Below are 15,701 nucleotides of genomic sequence, written 5' to 3'. Positions count from 1 at the left end.
TAACACATAAAGTAAATGCTGTGTAGCTACTCTAAACAATTGCAGCTGATCATAAGATGTAAGGTAATCATAGCTTCATTTTTTAATTGAGAAGTTGCTGGATTGTTCTGGCACGATGAGTTGGTATACTTTCTTGTTAGTAAGCCAGCTTGATTCATTTTTGGGTGTATTATTCACTTTGACATTAAACTATAATAATAATAATAATAATTTTACATCATTAAATAAACAAACAACAAAGTTGGGTTTCTAATTTTATGCCATTTGCTTACATTTGTTACTTTGTTTAAATATGGGGAAGCTGTGACACTCATTTGAACAACATCACTGCGAGTGCGACGGCTTCTTCTGTAAAACTATGCTGTTATCCCTACATTTAAATGACATCTCGTCTCTTAGCTGCTGTCTCATTCCTGCTGTAGCTGGACTGCATGGTTCTTAAACCAGATCTGACAAACAATGCTTACTGGCAACATGCTGAAATAATGATGGTCTTAAAACAAGATTAACAAATAATAGTGCACCAGAGTCATTTTTAATTACATTAGCATTACATTAGTTAACATTAAATACACTTGGAGCGTTGCGATTCTTCAGTTCTGGGATCCAGGGGCCATTGCCAGCTCTGATTGATGAGCTAAATTCTCCAGCACGGCACAACATTGTTCATTCTTTGTAGTATGGCTGCAAAGGAAATCAGATTCTTTATATTTATTATTGTTTCTAAGCTGACACGGGCCCGTCAAATCCATATTCTTACATAGCCTTAGCAGTGGCAGGTTTTGCTCTTTTCTTGTTAAAAACACTGAAAGATGATTCTGCAGGTCTGACCTGCCGCCTATGCTTATTTCAACAGATGGCAGGTCAGAGACCTTTGTTTGCAGTGGACGAATCAAGAACAGCAACAGCATCACCTTCAGCAGAACCACTTAACAAAACCACTATAAACAACAGCATGTTCAGCAGAGTCCCAGAGCCATACTTCTATGCAGCCTGTGGTCTGAAGACAGACAACAGGAAACAGGATACGATATAAACACCATTCAATCTGAGTGCTGAGGTGACGTGGTGTTTGCAGGACGCCTACAGAGTTTCATTTTGATGTTTGTCAGGTTCATTGTGAATGTACAAAGAAAATTATAGATTACAGGAATTTAACCCTAAATAAGTGGGTCATTTAACGATCATTCAGTGATTAGATCAGAAATGCAAACCTTATTATGATTGTCAGTGATATGTAAAACTAATGTATTTTATTACAACATCTCCTGATGTGTAGTTTTGTAAGCAGACCTTCACAAAGAAATATTGTTTATGCTATATGTGTTAATGCTTTTGTTTAGGTCTTTCATTTTGGAGGAAATAAGCTTCAGTCTTTTTTGCTAGGCAGGTTCGTGCTGTATATTGTTAATGAGAGCGACAATTCAGGATTTTATTAGTATCTGTTGTGCATTTTTCTTTGTTCTGATTTGGAGATTTTCATGTTTGAACCACATGCTGGACAAGAAATTAACCTTGAAATTAAAGCAAAATGATAAAAATATTTTTTTCTCAAAGAAAAAACACGATTCCCTCCCTGGGATGATGGCATGGTGCGTCTAAAAGGATCTTTAAAGATAACAAGTCTGAGGAAAAATTACTTGACTAAACTACATCATTGTGGTTTTCAGTGAATACAGAGCTGTAGAAAAGAATTAAGGATTAAAAATTAAGAACAGAAGTGTGTGTTTTGGTTAAACTAAGAGCAGAATAGATTTATTGTGGTCATGTGAATATGAATATTTCTCTTAGTATTCGTCTTTATGCCTCACCAAAAATAAAATTAATAAGACTATTCACTTGGAAACTTTTCACCATATTAACTTATCAGCTGAATGTTTTAAATATGTTATACTGATATGTATATGACCATGTTTTTCATCAATTTTTATAATGTTCTTAATATATTTACAAAAATAAAGTGTGCTGATGCATCACAAGTCCCCGTGTAATCAGTCAGACCAAATGTATATGCTCATATATTCGAGTCCCAAGTGTCAAAGAAGTGTTTAGGCAGATCAAAAGTCATGACTCCATGCACTGTTAAACCTCACACTCGAAGTGTTATGTGAATTGTAAAATGTTATGATTGAAACCACTAAAAGGGCCTAACTAAAGGCCTACGTCATGCAGTTTAAATGTTCTTTAGTTTTAAGACAGACTGTCTATCACAGACCCCATACAATTCAAGAGGGTGGACCAGCAGACTACATATTACACTAAAATGATCTAAAGTGTTGAGAAACATCTATCTATCAATCTATCTATCGATCGATCGATCGATCGATAGATATAATACTTCCTGTTTGTAGCAGTTTTTGTACTACATGCATCTGTTATAGGGGTGGGTTTTTAAAATCGATTTATCGATTAAAATCGATTCTGGCTTGGATAACATAAAATCGATTCATTAAAATCCTGAATTGATTTTTTTCAATATAAATTTATTTTGCCCGAAATGCCAGAATCTCTGGTGAAAGATCACAAACTTTCAACAACCACCAAACAGCTAAAACAGTAAATGAGAGCAGGAACACGGATTCTGCACACAGACTTAAACACACATCGTGACCTGCGGATCAGAATCAGTTAGATGTCGCCTTTCTCACGGTCGGGGCTGAAAGCCGACAGCTCGCTGATTCTGATCTGTCGGCGCTTTGTGTTTACGCCCTTTATGTGCTGATTCTAAAGCTGTTAGTTTGATGTCTCTCCAAACAATATTGACCGAACCAGCAGCAAAAGAAGATCCAAACTAAGCTTCACATAAACATTGTCATGAATTCACTCTGACTTTTACTGTTTTGCTTCCACCACGATGCACAGCTCTCTCCCTCTCTCGCTGTACTTCATTATTCGCTTGCTTGTTAGGCACAAGTCTACCGTTGTTTACAGCGCTGTCAGCCTACGTTTTTTTTTTCGTCTTATATAGCCTACTTCCGAAAAGAAAACCTAATTTCTGCTGTTCAATACTGAACAAATGTAAACTTTTTAAAATTATGCAAAATGCAAAACGCCGTGTCTCTAATAAAACCGCTGTAACTTCAGAGGTAATGTTCATATGCTGATTAATGGTTTTCTTTCGTTTTTGATGTTTTGCAGAATATTTTTATAAAATCTAGGCCAGGAAAATCGCCTTCATGTTTTTCTGTGTTTTATCCTCAGCTACTTTGACACAAAGGCCTCTGCTGTGATGCTCACACCTTTGATAAAGTCTTGCGTGTGTCAGCTTCCTTTTTATAGATACAAAAATATGTAAATGTACTGATCTGAATTATAATATTTCTGACTGTCAAAATTTCCCAGATTCAAATCAAATTAAATCGAATCGTGGATCGAATCGATTCGGGACCTTGTGAATCGGAACTGAATCGATTCTAGAAATCAGTGACAATACCCAGCCCTAATCTGTAATATAATGGTGCCACCCTGTGGACAACAAGCAAATATGTTTGTTTTTATATCTATTAAATGAAGTGTTGAGTCTGCAGCGACTGTATGAGCAGGAAACAAATGCTGTTCTGTGAGTGTTTTCCTTTCATCGTCAAAGCTGAACTCATATTTTTTACATACATTAACAGTAACACAGTGGAGCAGGTGTCCTGTTGCTTTTTAAAAAAGAAATTTAATTAAACAAGATTGAAACAGTCGCAGTGACCTCAGCACGGTCAGTTGGCACCTTTTCTATTAGATCAGCGAGTAAGAAATTCTGAGGGCTTTTCTGATGTGTGATACTGAAAACGGGGAAAGTAATGCTTTCCACGCCGGAAAAAGTTTGACATCTGACATAAATTAAGTAAATGCCCATTTTTTCCGTGACGTGCTGTTACCTCCTCATTTGTGGGTTGTTTTTTTTTTGGTTTTTAACGACATCTCCATTCGTGTAGGTGTTTATGGTCGGTGGCCCACCATGCTGGAGTCACATAATGTGAATGTGTGTTAGTTTGGTAAATAATCAAGCAGATAGATCAAATAAAATAAGTCCCTGCTGGGTGTCAGGCACTAATGTTGGTGTCATTTCCTTGGTGTCAGTGACTCATTTGCAATAATAGCTACACCAGAAGTCATCAGTTGACCGCTGTAGTTTGATCATCACAGAAAAAATAAAAATATCCTTGAAGAGTTTTGGTCTCCGCTTTTTTGTATGAAAGCTCTCTTTTTCCTCATCACACCAAAGTCTGTGAAATCTAAGAAATCTAAGCTGTTTCAACACATTGTTGGCTTCAACAAGCTTGAGTGGAACGAACCACTGGAAACGATGGCTTTGACAGGTCGTGTGATGTGTGTAACGTTAAAAGATTATAAACCTTTTCCTTCATAATGTGTACAAACCAGAAGTTTTTGTTTTTGTGTATCTGTATGCAAACAGAGACAGAAAAAGGAACAAGATTTAGGTACTAAAACCAAAACCAAAAGAAGTTTAGCATTGCTGAATGATATGACACCCAACAGAAGAGTTTAGTCTGGACCAGAGTGTTTTACAGAAAATGATACAAAGAGTTTCCTCCTGTTTCATTTACGTCCAGGACCTGCACTGAGGCGTCAAACCACATGTGAGAAGTGAGCTTTAGTTGCACTCTTAGACTTTCTTTTTTAATCAGACATCTACAGGTAGGACTCACGCGTTACACACAGTCAGTGGTCTGAAAGAGCTTTTTTGTGTCTTAAATCCATAAAAGATTTAATAATGTAATTGTCCAAAAAAAGAGGCTGGAAATGACAAAATGACCATCTTTAAACTGGCACATAAAGCCTCGTGTATTTTCTCTCCTGTCAAATTCATGCACACATCTTCGCCCATAGACACCTGCATGTGCGATATGTTCTTTACTCAGCAGCTTCAAATGTAAAAGTCCGAGTGAGACGGAGATGTTGCTTCGCACCCCGTAGAGTTCTAGTGTGATGGGAGACTGGAACTTGGGCATGGTGTCTAAGAAGAACAGTATATTTAAGAACATAAGTCTACTAAAATCTATACTTTCTTTAACACATTAGCATTTTGTGTTTTTATGACAGAGTAGCTAAATGGACGTGCAGGGGGGGTTGTGATTTACTTTTTATGTGGCACTTTTGTGATCTTTTGCATGTAACCTGCAAAGGGACTGCACATGCAAATGAGATTAATAATAAATAATAATAAGATTTTAGCTGCTACCTTCATCTCTTATAGGAATCGGCAGAGATGGTAAAACAAAAGCGGTCATTGAGTTCCATGGCATCATGGGAAACGTAGGAAGAAGTATTTTTGAAGCCTTACCCACAGTCTGGAGTAAAAATAAACATATATTGTATGATGGTGGATGGTTGTTTTTTCCTATCACTAAAAAAACCCTCAAATTTGATGTTAGCTTCCAAAAAGTGGACAACAAGAAGATTTACATTTTAAAGTCTTATTAAAATCCAACAGGGACTTCACATTATGAGGGGGAAAGTGTCTCACCTCTACAAAGATTAATCAATTCAGCATCTTGAACTTTTCCCGGGGACAGGGCAGTGGTGCAAAGGCAACATGGACTTGTGCAAACACAAATGCACAGCTCTCATTTACGTGTACGTGCAGGAGTATCTGCAGGTAAAACGTGTGCAGTGACGGCGGCTGTCTGACCTTTGACCGTGGCAAACCCTCAGAGGTAAGAGCTTTAAGCCTCCACATGATTACAGTTTCAACCTTTTAACTGCAGGTGTTTAACTGGAAACAAATGCAGATATAATGTGTTCTTACATAACTTTAACTGTCATATTACATACTCACTCATGGTTTTATGAGCTTTTATATTTCTCACTTGCTTTTGTTTTAAGTTTTACAATTTCACCTGCTACCCAGATTTTAGCAGTTTGGTGTTTGAACTTCTGGTTACCTTTTGAACATCTCTAATAGGAGATCACAGATATATTTATACTGCTGAACTCAAACTAAAAAAAGATGCACTCTGTCTTCTAAGTGTGACATTTGCTTGGCTTGCTTTGTTCTTTATCTGTGACAGCAGATGAGGCCTCTTGGATCACTTCCTTTCAAAACCATATATGCGCACACACGTGCGTGTACGGTGGCACACACACACATAAAATATGTGATGTTACTGCGCTCTGACAGGAAATAACCTCGATAATGGAAAGAGGCTGTTCTTTTTAGCTGAATGTGATGAGAACAGTGAAGAAGATGGCTTCTGCTGTCAGCATCGCTGCGTTTCTGCTCTGCTGCTGCTTCGTTTCCTCCACAGGTATGTTTCAATTAATCTGTTTATTCTGTCAGGTTGAGGTTTTTATTGTTAAAATCCAAACTTATTGGTTTACATTTATACCATTTTTTTTTTGTCAAGGAAATACTCAATTGAACCTCTCAGCCATGGGCGCTACAAAGATACTTATCCTTTAAAAATACCCACAGAATGCAGTAAAAGTCTATATTTCTGTGTTTCTGTTTGAGTCTCTCAGTGGAAATCTATTTTGTGACTGTAAATAATATGGAAAAACCATTAAAACTACTTTTTTTATTTGTAGTAAACTAAACAATCCAAAATATTTTACCAGTCCTTTAAATATGATTATTTTATTGAGGAAAAACTCAATAAAACTAAAGAGGAACTAACAAATGACCTGTAGTAATACTGTGGGGTAGGGCGGCTGACATGAGCGAGGGTGAAGGTTTAGTTCCTGCTGAGGTTTTGGGTGTGCAGGGTTTGTTTTATTTTCATTATTATTATTTTTTAAAAACTTGACTCTGCTTTTCTTTTTCTATATTTGCTTCAAGCTTACTTTCCTTTTAGGTTGTGCTTTCATGCACATTCAAAAAAAGAGGCATGTCTTTGATTTTTGGGGGTGAACTGAAAACCTCGGCCATAAATACATCAATGTTAGACAAAAGAAACAGTCCAGAACGTTCTGCAGACGAAACCCATCGCTGCTGATGTGGTAACTTTGGTCTGAGATGGGGATGAACAGGAAGCGACGCAAAGGTGCAAAAGTAGAGGTGACCCATAGAAGCAGCGAGCGCTCAGTGCAGAAAAGGAGCTATGACAGCTGAACAATGGAAAGGATGAAGAATTAAAGTCATGAAAAGAGCAAAAAAAATTACACTCAAAAATGTTTTAATAAACTGAATTTTATGTGAAACTGCATTTATGAATTTTTATATCAATATATATGAACTAATGGGTTATAAGAACGATAAAAACATAGAATTTTAAATTTTAGTTTACGTCCATCAAATATTGTAATTCTTAATTTATGGTCACAAAACAAACTAATGAAAGTTGTTTCTGATGTAATTCAACCATAAAGATTCCCTTCTGTTCCCCCTCTTTCCTTTGAGCCGTTTACGTTTAAATCATTTCATGTTTATGTGAATAGATCTGATAAACGCTCAACAGGAGGCGAATTACAAAAAAAGTCATTTCTGTTGAACACACTGTGCATCTTATCGTTGCTGTTTTTTAAATGTCACCTTCTGCGGAGGCGTAATGATGGCGTTGGTGTCTGTTATATGCAGCCTTCACACATTCCTCTATTGTTTGTCAGCATGACAGTTTGAAACGGGGTTATGAACTGCAAAAGCGACTTCACCCGTCAATACGGAACAATTCTGTGAATTTTTGTAGAGGAAACAGCTTCTTTAGAGACCAAGTGACTCATTCTACTCATGTTACTGCCATAAAAATGCTTGTGATTGCAGTTCATTGTCAAATTTGAATCCAATGCTTTATATCACAGTTTATTTCAGTTAACATGTATTCTCGTAGGTGGAAGCTGTTGCTCCTCTGCTCTTCTGCAGGATTCATGAGTTACATCATTTCACTTCTTCTTGGTTCACTGTGAGAGGTTTTGATGATTTCAGCATGTTAACAGCTATGTCTGATCTTATTACAGTGTAGTGCTGTCTGTTGTTAGTCCTTATGTCCTTTTTTAAATGTTTTCTTAAGTACACATAAAAGAAAAAACTACATTTCTGGTGATGAGCTCTTGTAGTTGACAGGAAGTGGAAGGTATTCAAAGGTTCACATTACTGAGTCTAACTTGTGGTTTTCTGATTTAGAGCAAAAAAACACTTTTGTTTAAAGTGAAAGAAAACAGTGGTTTGGCTGAAATATTATTTATTTTTTTCATTTGCAATAACAAAGGTTTAGGGTAATTTCTAATGAGCCACTTTGTGTCCTCCTCTGAGAAAAGACTCACGCAGCCACGACTAGTGACTCAAAACGAGGTTTGGCTAGAAGCTAATTTTTTATAATCATCCTGGAAAATATTAATGTTGTGCTTCATGAGAACATGACTTATATAACCACTCATTTCCTGTGGTTCCCTTCACAGAAATTGAAACTGTGTCAAAGTTGTTCACTGATTGCAAAACCTATTTTACTGAGAACTGTTTTTACATGTTCGTGTATTTTGTCTGCTCAGCACCTCGTGATCTCTGATAGATTCCAGTCACCTCTTTAAACATTTACAAATAAAATATATTGATGGCAAACCTTTCACCTTCAGAGCATGTTTAGATGAGGATGCCATTGCTGCACACTGTGGTCTGAAGAGAGACAACAGGATGAAATGTAACCATCATCCAGCCTCAGTGATGGAGTAAAGTGATGTGTGCAGGACGCCCACAGAATATAATGTTACAGACGTTTGTCAGCTCAATCAGTCGAAACCAACAATACGTAACTTCTTACTGACATTATGTGCTAACTTTATACTGAAATACCAGCTGTATTCTGGTGACTTTACAACTTATACATTGTATCTGAATGACATTTGACTGATTTTGTACGTTCATGAGTAGAAGCTCACAAAAAGAAGTCACTCAGAAAAACTGGGACATACAGGAAGTCAGAAAATGTGTTAACAAGCTCTGTACCAACTCAAGCAAGGCATTGTAGACATCTTTGCAGAGAAGCAACTACATTCCAGTTCCAGGGGGATTGAGCATTAACAGTACAGAAGTCTTTGCTGTAAACTGGTTGAGAGAGTGGTGGGAAAAAAACTAATGAAACTTGATCAAAACCCATCATTAAATTTAAGAGCGGTCCATCGTAGTTCCTGACAAATGCACAGGAGATGGTGTTAGTTCGAAATGAACTACTAACCACACCGTTAATGCTTAATAGTTTAATTAGTTACAGTCATGATGTCATGACAACTAGTTTTGATGGATCTGTAGATGTAATGAATTTTTGATTTTTGTTAGTTTAAAACTAGTAAAATCATAAACTTGTCCTTATGTTAACAGAATCATAATTTACCTCAGCTCTGATATATAATTGTTCACAGCTTTTGTAACATGACTAGTTTGTTTTTTTCATCTATTTTTTGTCTTTCTTCACTTTCCTTTCTGTTTCAAAGGCTCTCAGGATGATTGTGTGTACGCTGCAACAGGATCAACCTTTACTTTGCCCCTTACATATGAGTTGAAGGAATCAGATAACCTGAAATGGATCAAGGACACAAGAATAATCTTTTATCGCAGACAGAAACACGTGACCATAGGGAAAAATGATGCTGTTGATTCAACTGGATCACTAAAGCTGACAAAACTGACCAAAGACAAGTCAGGACGATATAAACCAGAAGTTCACAACACAGAGGGAATAAATGTGGGGGAAAATTTACCAAGTGTGCGTTTGTGTGTATTAGGTAAGTAACAACACATTATACATATATTCATTGTGTTTGTACTACTTATATCACAACAAGCAACTGTGCTGATCCATCAGAAGCTGTTTTAGTCAGATACTATAATTAAGAGTAAAGTCTTTGGTTTTATTATAAAGTCACTGTTCAGTTTTATCAATCAACAGTACTTGTTATTGTAGAAAAGCAGTAGTTTATATAATGTTGATATAATCACATTTTCTGTACTCAGATCCTGTGCAGAAGCCCACAGTGACGAGGACATGTACACGTGATAAGACAAAAGTCACTTTTACTTGCAATGTTGGTCAGGTGAGGACATTATTTATTGTTGTACTCTACAAATAACTGACTGATAATTAAGATGTTGAAGAATATGTGGGCATAAGCTTCATTTCTCCTCCACTGAAACCAAGCATGATTTGAAGTGTGCCGTCTACAAGCATTTACTCAGAGATGTTGTTTCAGGAAGTTGTGTTTCTATGTATGTATTATTTAATTATATAAGCTTGGAAATTACTGAAAATGTATGAAAAGATTATTATGTTTCTCATTTGGGTGAGGTTGAACTTGTTAGACCTAAAGTCTGAACTTTCCACTAATCCACTAACTAATCGTCTGTTCGTCTACAGAGTGAAAATAATGTTCTGATCAAATGGTTTATGGATAATAAACCCGTAGAAAAAGAGACTGGCAAGGACCTGACAAGACCAGTCAAAGACGTGCTGAATGCTCGTTTCTTTTGCAATGTTTCTAACCGCGTCAACTCTGAGACCAGTCAGCCTGTTCAACAAGACTGCAAGTCCTGTACGTATTATGTGTTATCAAGGGTACAAATGTTCAAATGTGCCTTTTTCCATGTTCGTGAACTGAAGTGGTCATTTTATTGAGCTCATATGCTAACAAGATACTTTTCTTCTCCTTTTATTTTAAAGCTTTTCCTTTTCCTGACACACTATTTGGAATTAGCATCTGGGTTTTTGTGGGTGGTGGAGCAGGTAAGGTTTGTCTTCTGCTTAAAATCTTGACATCATATTTGGGGCTATGGTGTGAAAATGCATAAGAACGCTTCTGTTTTTTCACTCTTACATCTAATGCAATTTGCTGTTATTACTCACCATCAGGTATTGTTCTGGTGCTGATCCTAATTGTCATCATTTGTTGCATCCGGACCAAACGGAAGAGGCGTTTGCGACTAAAGGGTAAGAATGTGCTTATTTAAAATATAAGCTGCTGTGCTCACAAAATATCATAATACATAATATATATTATTCATATATTATTTACATTTAAATGACTTATATTTTTACTGGGCCAAACAAATCTCCATTTTTTTCAATTACTTATTCATTTACATAACTTGCCAAATCTTCCATGTCTGTGCCAAACAGCTTGTTCTGCTACTGACTTGTTTTGACCTTTTGTCTTTTTGCTGATGCCGGTACTCAGGCACTTGACTGTCAGCACCTGTGGACACTGCTACAAAGGCCAGTTGGTGTCTGAGCATATGTGCACTAGAGCCTAAACATGTGCAGGGACATTATGTATGTCAGTTGAGAGTTTTCCGACAGCACTTGAATCGCAGGGTTAAGGTGTGGAGAAGACACAGAGAATGGTACGCTGATTGCTGCACCAATAGGGCAACAGTTTCCGTGATGTTGTGTGACTGCCTCAGTGACTGTTGTGTGACGGCCTCAGCTCCAGTGCAGAGAGATATTGAGATACGATTCTTCAGTAGTGGCAATCTTTTATTTCTGATGTCTGGGACCAGACTCTTTCCTCCAAGATGACAGTGCTCACCCGCACAGAGCGCAGTTTATCAGAGAATAACTCCAGTGTTTGGGAGGGGAGAGGATGAAATGGCTTGCCTCTAGTCCTGTGCTCAGGTGATTAACACATCCACATTTGGTTGAGGAATAGGATAGAATGCCACAGCAGTGTATGAGCGAGCTGGTGACCAGTATGAGGAGCAGGTGCCAGGCTGTTGTGGCTCTGTATGCTTCTTCTACATGCTACTGAGGCTAATGAGGCCAGTGTTTGTTAAATGAACAACTGAATAAATTGCAAATATGTCTTGTTTCTTCAGACTTCAATCATCCAATCCAATCAATTCTGACTCCAAACAAGAGTCACCTGCAGCTTAAGCTGGTTAAGCTTATTTTTTTACACTAGGTGGAGTTTGAGTCAGGTTTTTATGTGACATGTGTCTCACAGAGCTCACTATCTGTTGAGCTATTCAGAAGTGAGTAAATATATAGTTAAAACTCTCAGTTCTCTTTTTTTGTTGCTGTTCCAAAACAGTTTGTGCCACTTATCATGTCACAAACTGAATACAGCGATGCACTCAGTTTGTGACATGTCGTTCTGGAGAAACACTCATATAATACATCCTGTTATCGCCATGGTTTTCTGTGGTGGCTGACTTTCCACTTTTTCATTTACAATGTGCTCCATCTGTCAGACTCTAAACCAGCTTTTACGGGCTGGGTCTTTAAACAAGATTATCCAATAATGGGACATTAATGCTAATGCCTTCCAAGACATTAGCATTAAATCAACTGACACTAAATACACCTGGAAGTTCTGGGATTCAGAGGTTATTGGTGGCTCTTCCTGACTGATGATGCTTCAGACCTGTTGCAAGACCATGGAGAGGATCATACTTCACCTTCGCCCACTAGTCGGGAGAGATATAGATCCGCTGAAATTTGGCTACCAGCCGAACATTAGGGTGGATGATGCCGTCACCTACCTGTTGCATCGGGCCTTCTCTCATCTGGAGAGCGCCAGGTGCACTGTGAGAGTCATGCGTTTTGATTTCTCCAGTGCCTTCAATACAATCAAACCCTCAGTGCTAAGGGAGAAGATGCAGGGAGCGGGAGTGGACCAACAGCTGTCCTCATAGTTTAGGGTTTGGACATTAAAACGGTGGAGGAGTACAAATACCTGGGTGTTCACCTCAATGACAAACTGGACTAGTCCACAAACACAAATGCACTCTAAAAAAAAAAAGGTCTAAGTTGTCTCCACCTGCTACGGCGGCTGAGATATTTTGGGGTGAACAGGACTCTCCTTAGGACATTTTATGACACTGTGGTGGCATCTGCTATTTTCTATGCAGTGGTCTGCAGGAGTGGTGGCAGAGAGGAACAGAGAAAAACTTAACAAACTGGTCAGGAGTGCCAGCTCTGTCCTGGACTGTCCGCTGAAGTCCATCGAGCAGGTTGGGGAGGAGAGGATGTTGTCTAACCCAGCGGTCCCCAACCCCCGGGCCTCGGACCGGTACCGGTCCGTGAGTCGTTTGGTACCGGGCCGCGAGAATTGAGGCTCAGGTGTGAAATTCTGGTTTTCAGGGTTTTTATTGGTTTTCAGCGTTATTTTGTTATCGTTTTTATCGTTAACTCGGTTTTCCTGGGTCTTTTCACGTGTGTTATGAATAACTTTTTTTTCCAGTACCGGTAACAGTTTTATTTTGTTGTATTTTTCCGCGACACCTTAAAGGCCGGTCCGTGAAAATATTGTCAGGCATCAACAGGTCTGACCTGTCACCTATATTTGCTTTAACAGATGAGAGGGAGCTTCGCTTGCAGTGGGGCAATCAGGAACAACAACATCATCATCATCAGCATCATCATCAGCATCATCAACATCCAAATCAAAATAATTCTGATCAGCATCATCACCCCCACCACCATCAGCAGCAGCCGGCAGGCAACACCGGCCCCCGACAACATCGCTCTAAACAGCCACGCACCCAGCAGCGTCCCAGAGCGCCTGAGCCCGCCAACGGCCAACCTCAGCCCAGCCCCAGACGGGCTACGCAGGTAGGACACAGAAGCAGATGACACAGAAGTTTTTTAGACCAAAAATGATTTATTTTTGCTTTTATTCTGACTGCTTAGAATGAAAATTGAAAACAGTAACAGTGAGTCATGTGGAAATACATAATTTAGGTCTGATACACCAATATTCACTCTCCTTCAGGTTTCCGCTCCAGGTGGTAACGGCGGCGAAGAGCAGCCTCCTCCTCTTCCTCAGCCCAGGAAGAAAACTCCAAAAGCACCAAAAGAATGAAAAAACTTGAGCTTAGTATATGGAAATAATTTTTAATCTTTTTCTTCATCTTTTTAAAAGCTCGTCTCAAACTATAAATCTATCTGATAATGTGACGCTGAAACTTGACCTGCCAAAGAATTATATATATAGATATTGTAATATTTGTATGTATATAACAAATATTGCGTAGACTTCAGATCCTCTTAGATCAGAAAGTGAGTCTACATGAGGAAACAGACTTCTGAAAGATGTGAGATGAACAATCAGACTATAATTTTTTTTATTTTCTTAATTTTTCATTATACTTGAGTAAGTTATATGTTAAATACAAAGAAATTGTCAAAGTGTACACATTGACATTTCTGTTTAATGCAACATTATATAGAATATTGCTAGTAGTTGTTACTCTTTGCTACTTATTCCATATTTACATCCTAGAAACAGTTTTACATTTTGGGAAATACTCTTATTTTCACGTTTACCGTTTTTTAGCTTCACTGCTGTTGGCATTTGTATGTTGAATACAGAGCTGAGACCAGCAGCTGGTTAGCTCAGTTTAGCTTGGCTTAGAATAGCTTAGGTAGGTTTTAGGTAGGTTTTTTTTGCCTCTTAACATTTGAGGCTTTCTACAAATGTTTTGCCAGGTTAAGCAGGTTAAGCAAAATCTGTCAGACTGCATATAAAAGATGATGTAACCAACTGGTTTCTAAAGTTTCTACAGACTATATACTCAAAACAAATATTCTTGGCCCTCACAGCCCAGTAAAGCCTGAATGATGAAATAATTGCCAGAAAATTCTCATTTTTTTCAAACTACAGTGGTAACTGCAAAACAATATATATCAGTTTGCATATTACAGTTGGCATTTTTGTATAAAAAAGAAACTGATGATGGCGGTCTCAAAAACTCACAAAAATTGAAGTATCTTAATCGTTTTGGGCTTGAATGGGATTTTTTGAGTGTAGCTTTTTGAAACCAGGCATCATGTGCAAGGTGTGGCTCATACTGAGAAACCGAGAGCCACGCCCTAAAGCATACCCTGCTTTATCACCCTGTTTGAATCAAATGGGGTCCATGTTTTACAAACTAAGCATCATGTTATGGTCATGTGTCTTGTGATACGTTTTATCAGAAAAAAAGTTTCTTCTGAGGACAAGGGAGTGAAAGGGTTGTTTTCTTTTACATCGCTGTAGAACCAAACTTCTTTTTTAAATCAAAAGAGTCGCCCCCTGTTGGCAATTAGGTAAAACTGCAGGCTCAAAGCACCTCTGCATTGGCTCCGCAGTGCAGAAGTGCCTTTAAAATATCAAACTATAAAATATCAAACTTTAACATTTTTTAAACCTCAAAAATGTTTTGCTGACTACAAGAAAACTTGCACATTGTGAATTTTACCATCACGTATACATTATGTAAGAGTGGCTTCACTGCCACTGCAGAAACCTTTTCACACAACATAGTATTCAATTTTCAATCTAGAAGGCTCCTTCTTTCTGGACAAACTACAAAAAGAATGTCACTGCAGATTATGTCATTGTGCGAACAGCCTTTGGTGTACATGTTGCAAAAAGCAAAGGATTTGTCATTTACGTTTTTTATTTTGTAAGTTTGCTCACCTTCTTATGACTGCTGTCTGCTGTAGTTAACTGAATTTTACTAGAAAGTTAACTATCCGCATTGTTTGAATTGACATGCGCGTTTGTATTTGTATGTATTTGTGTATGTGTCAGTATAAACTGTGCACAGTGGTCTTTTTAAATAAATGGTGTCGTTATGATTTGCAGTAAGTTTGGGAGTGAATGTTTCAAACTGCGTCATTTTCACCTCTGCACTTTTCTGAGTGCACAGAGCGATGCAAGCAGACGGCTGTTGTGTGTGATTCATATATCCTGTCTTTTTGCTGAAAATGTGTTTGTGGCTTTCTACATGTAGGCTTAGTGTGTGTATGTGTGTGTGTGTGTGTGTGTGTGTGTGTGTGTGTGTG

General features: G+C 38.0%; 1 protein-coding gene across 2 annotated transcripts; it reads left to right on the top strand.

Moving 5' to 3' along the window:
• Positions 1 to 6,098: 6,098 nt before the first annotated feature.
• LOC102294663 (T-cell surface antigen CD2) lies at positions 6,099 to 15,500 on the top strand. Of its 2 annotated transcripts, none has more exons than XM_005951587.3 (8): positions 6,099 to 6,257; positions 9,373 to 9,663; positions 9,893 to 9,972; positions 10,293 to 10,467; positions 10,596 to 10,658; positions 10,785 to 10,862; positions 13,228 to 13,484; positions 13,645 to 15,500. In XM_005951587.3, the coding sequence occupies exons 1-8, from the start codon at positions 6,179 to 6,181 to the stop codon at positions 13,732 to 13,734; spliced, it is 1,113 nt and encodes a 370-aa protein (XP_005951649.1). In that variant the 5' UTR covers positions 6,099 to 6,178; the 3' UTR covers positions 13,735 to 15,500. The 2 variants fall into 2 exon arrangements, with proteins under 2 accessions (XP_005951649.1, XP_005951650.1); XM_005951588.3 differs by having other exon boundaries at positions 6,100 to 6,257; positions 10,602 to 10,658.
• Positions 15,501 to 15,701: the final 201 nt, after the last annotated feature.

Source organism: Haplochromis burtoni, unplaced genomic scaffold, assembly GCF_018398535.1.
Source record: "Haplochromis burtoni strain Fernald_Lab_line unplaced genomic scaffold, NCSU_Asbu1 Contig_1059, whole genome shotgun sequence".
NCBI lineage: Eukaryota > Metazoa > Chordata > Actinopteri > Cichliformes > Cichlidae > Haplochromis > Haplochromis burtoni.
The sequence above is the reverse complement of the archived record's forward strand: the minus strand, read 5'-3'. Positions and strand labels throughout refer to the sequence as shown.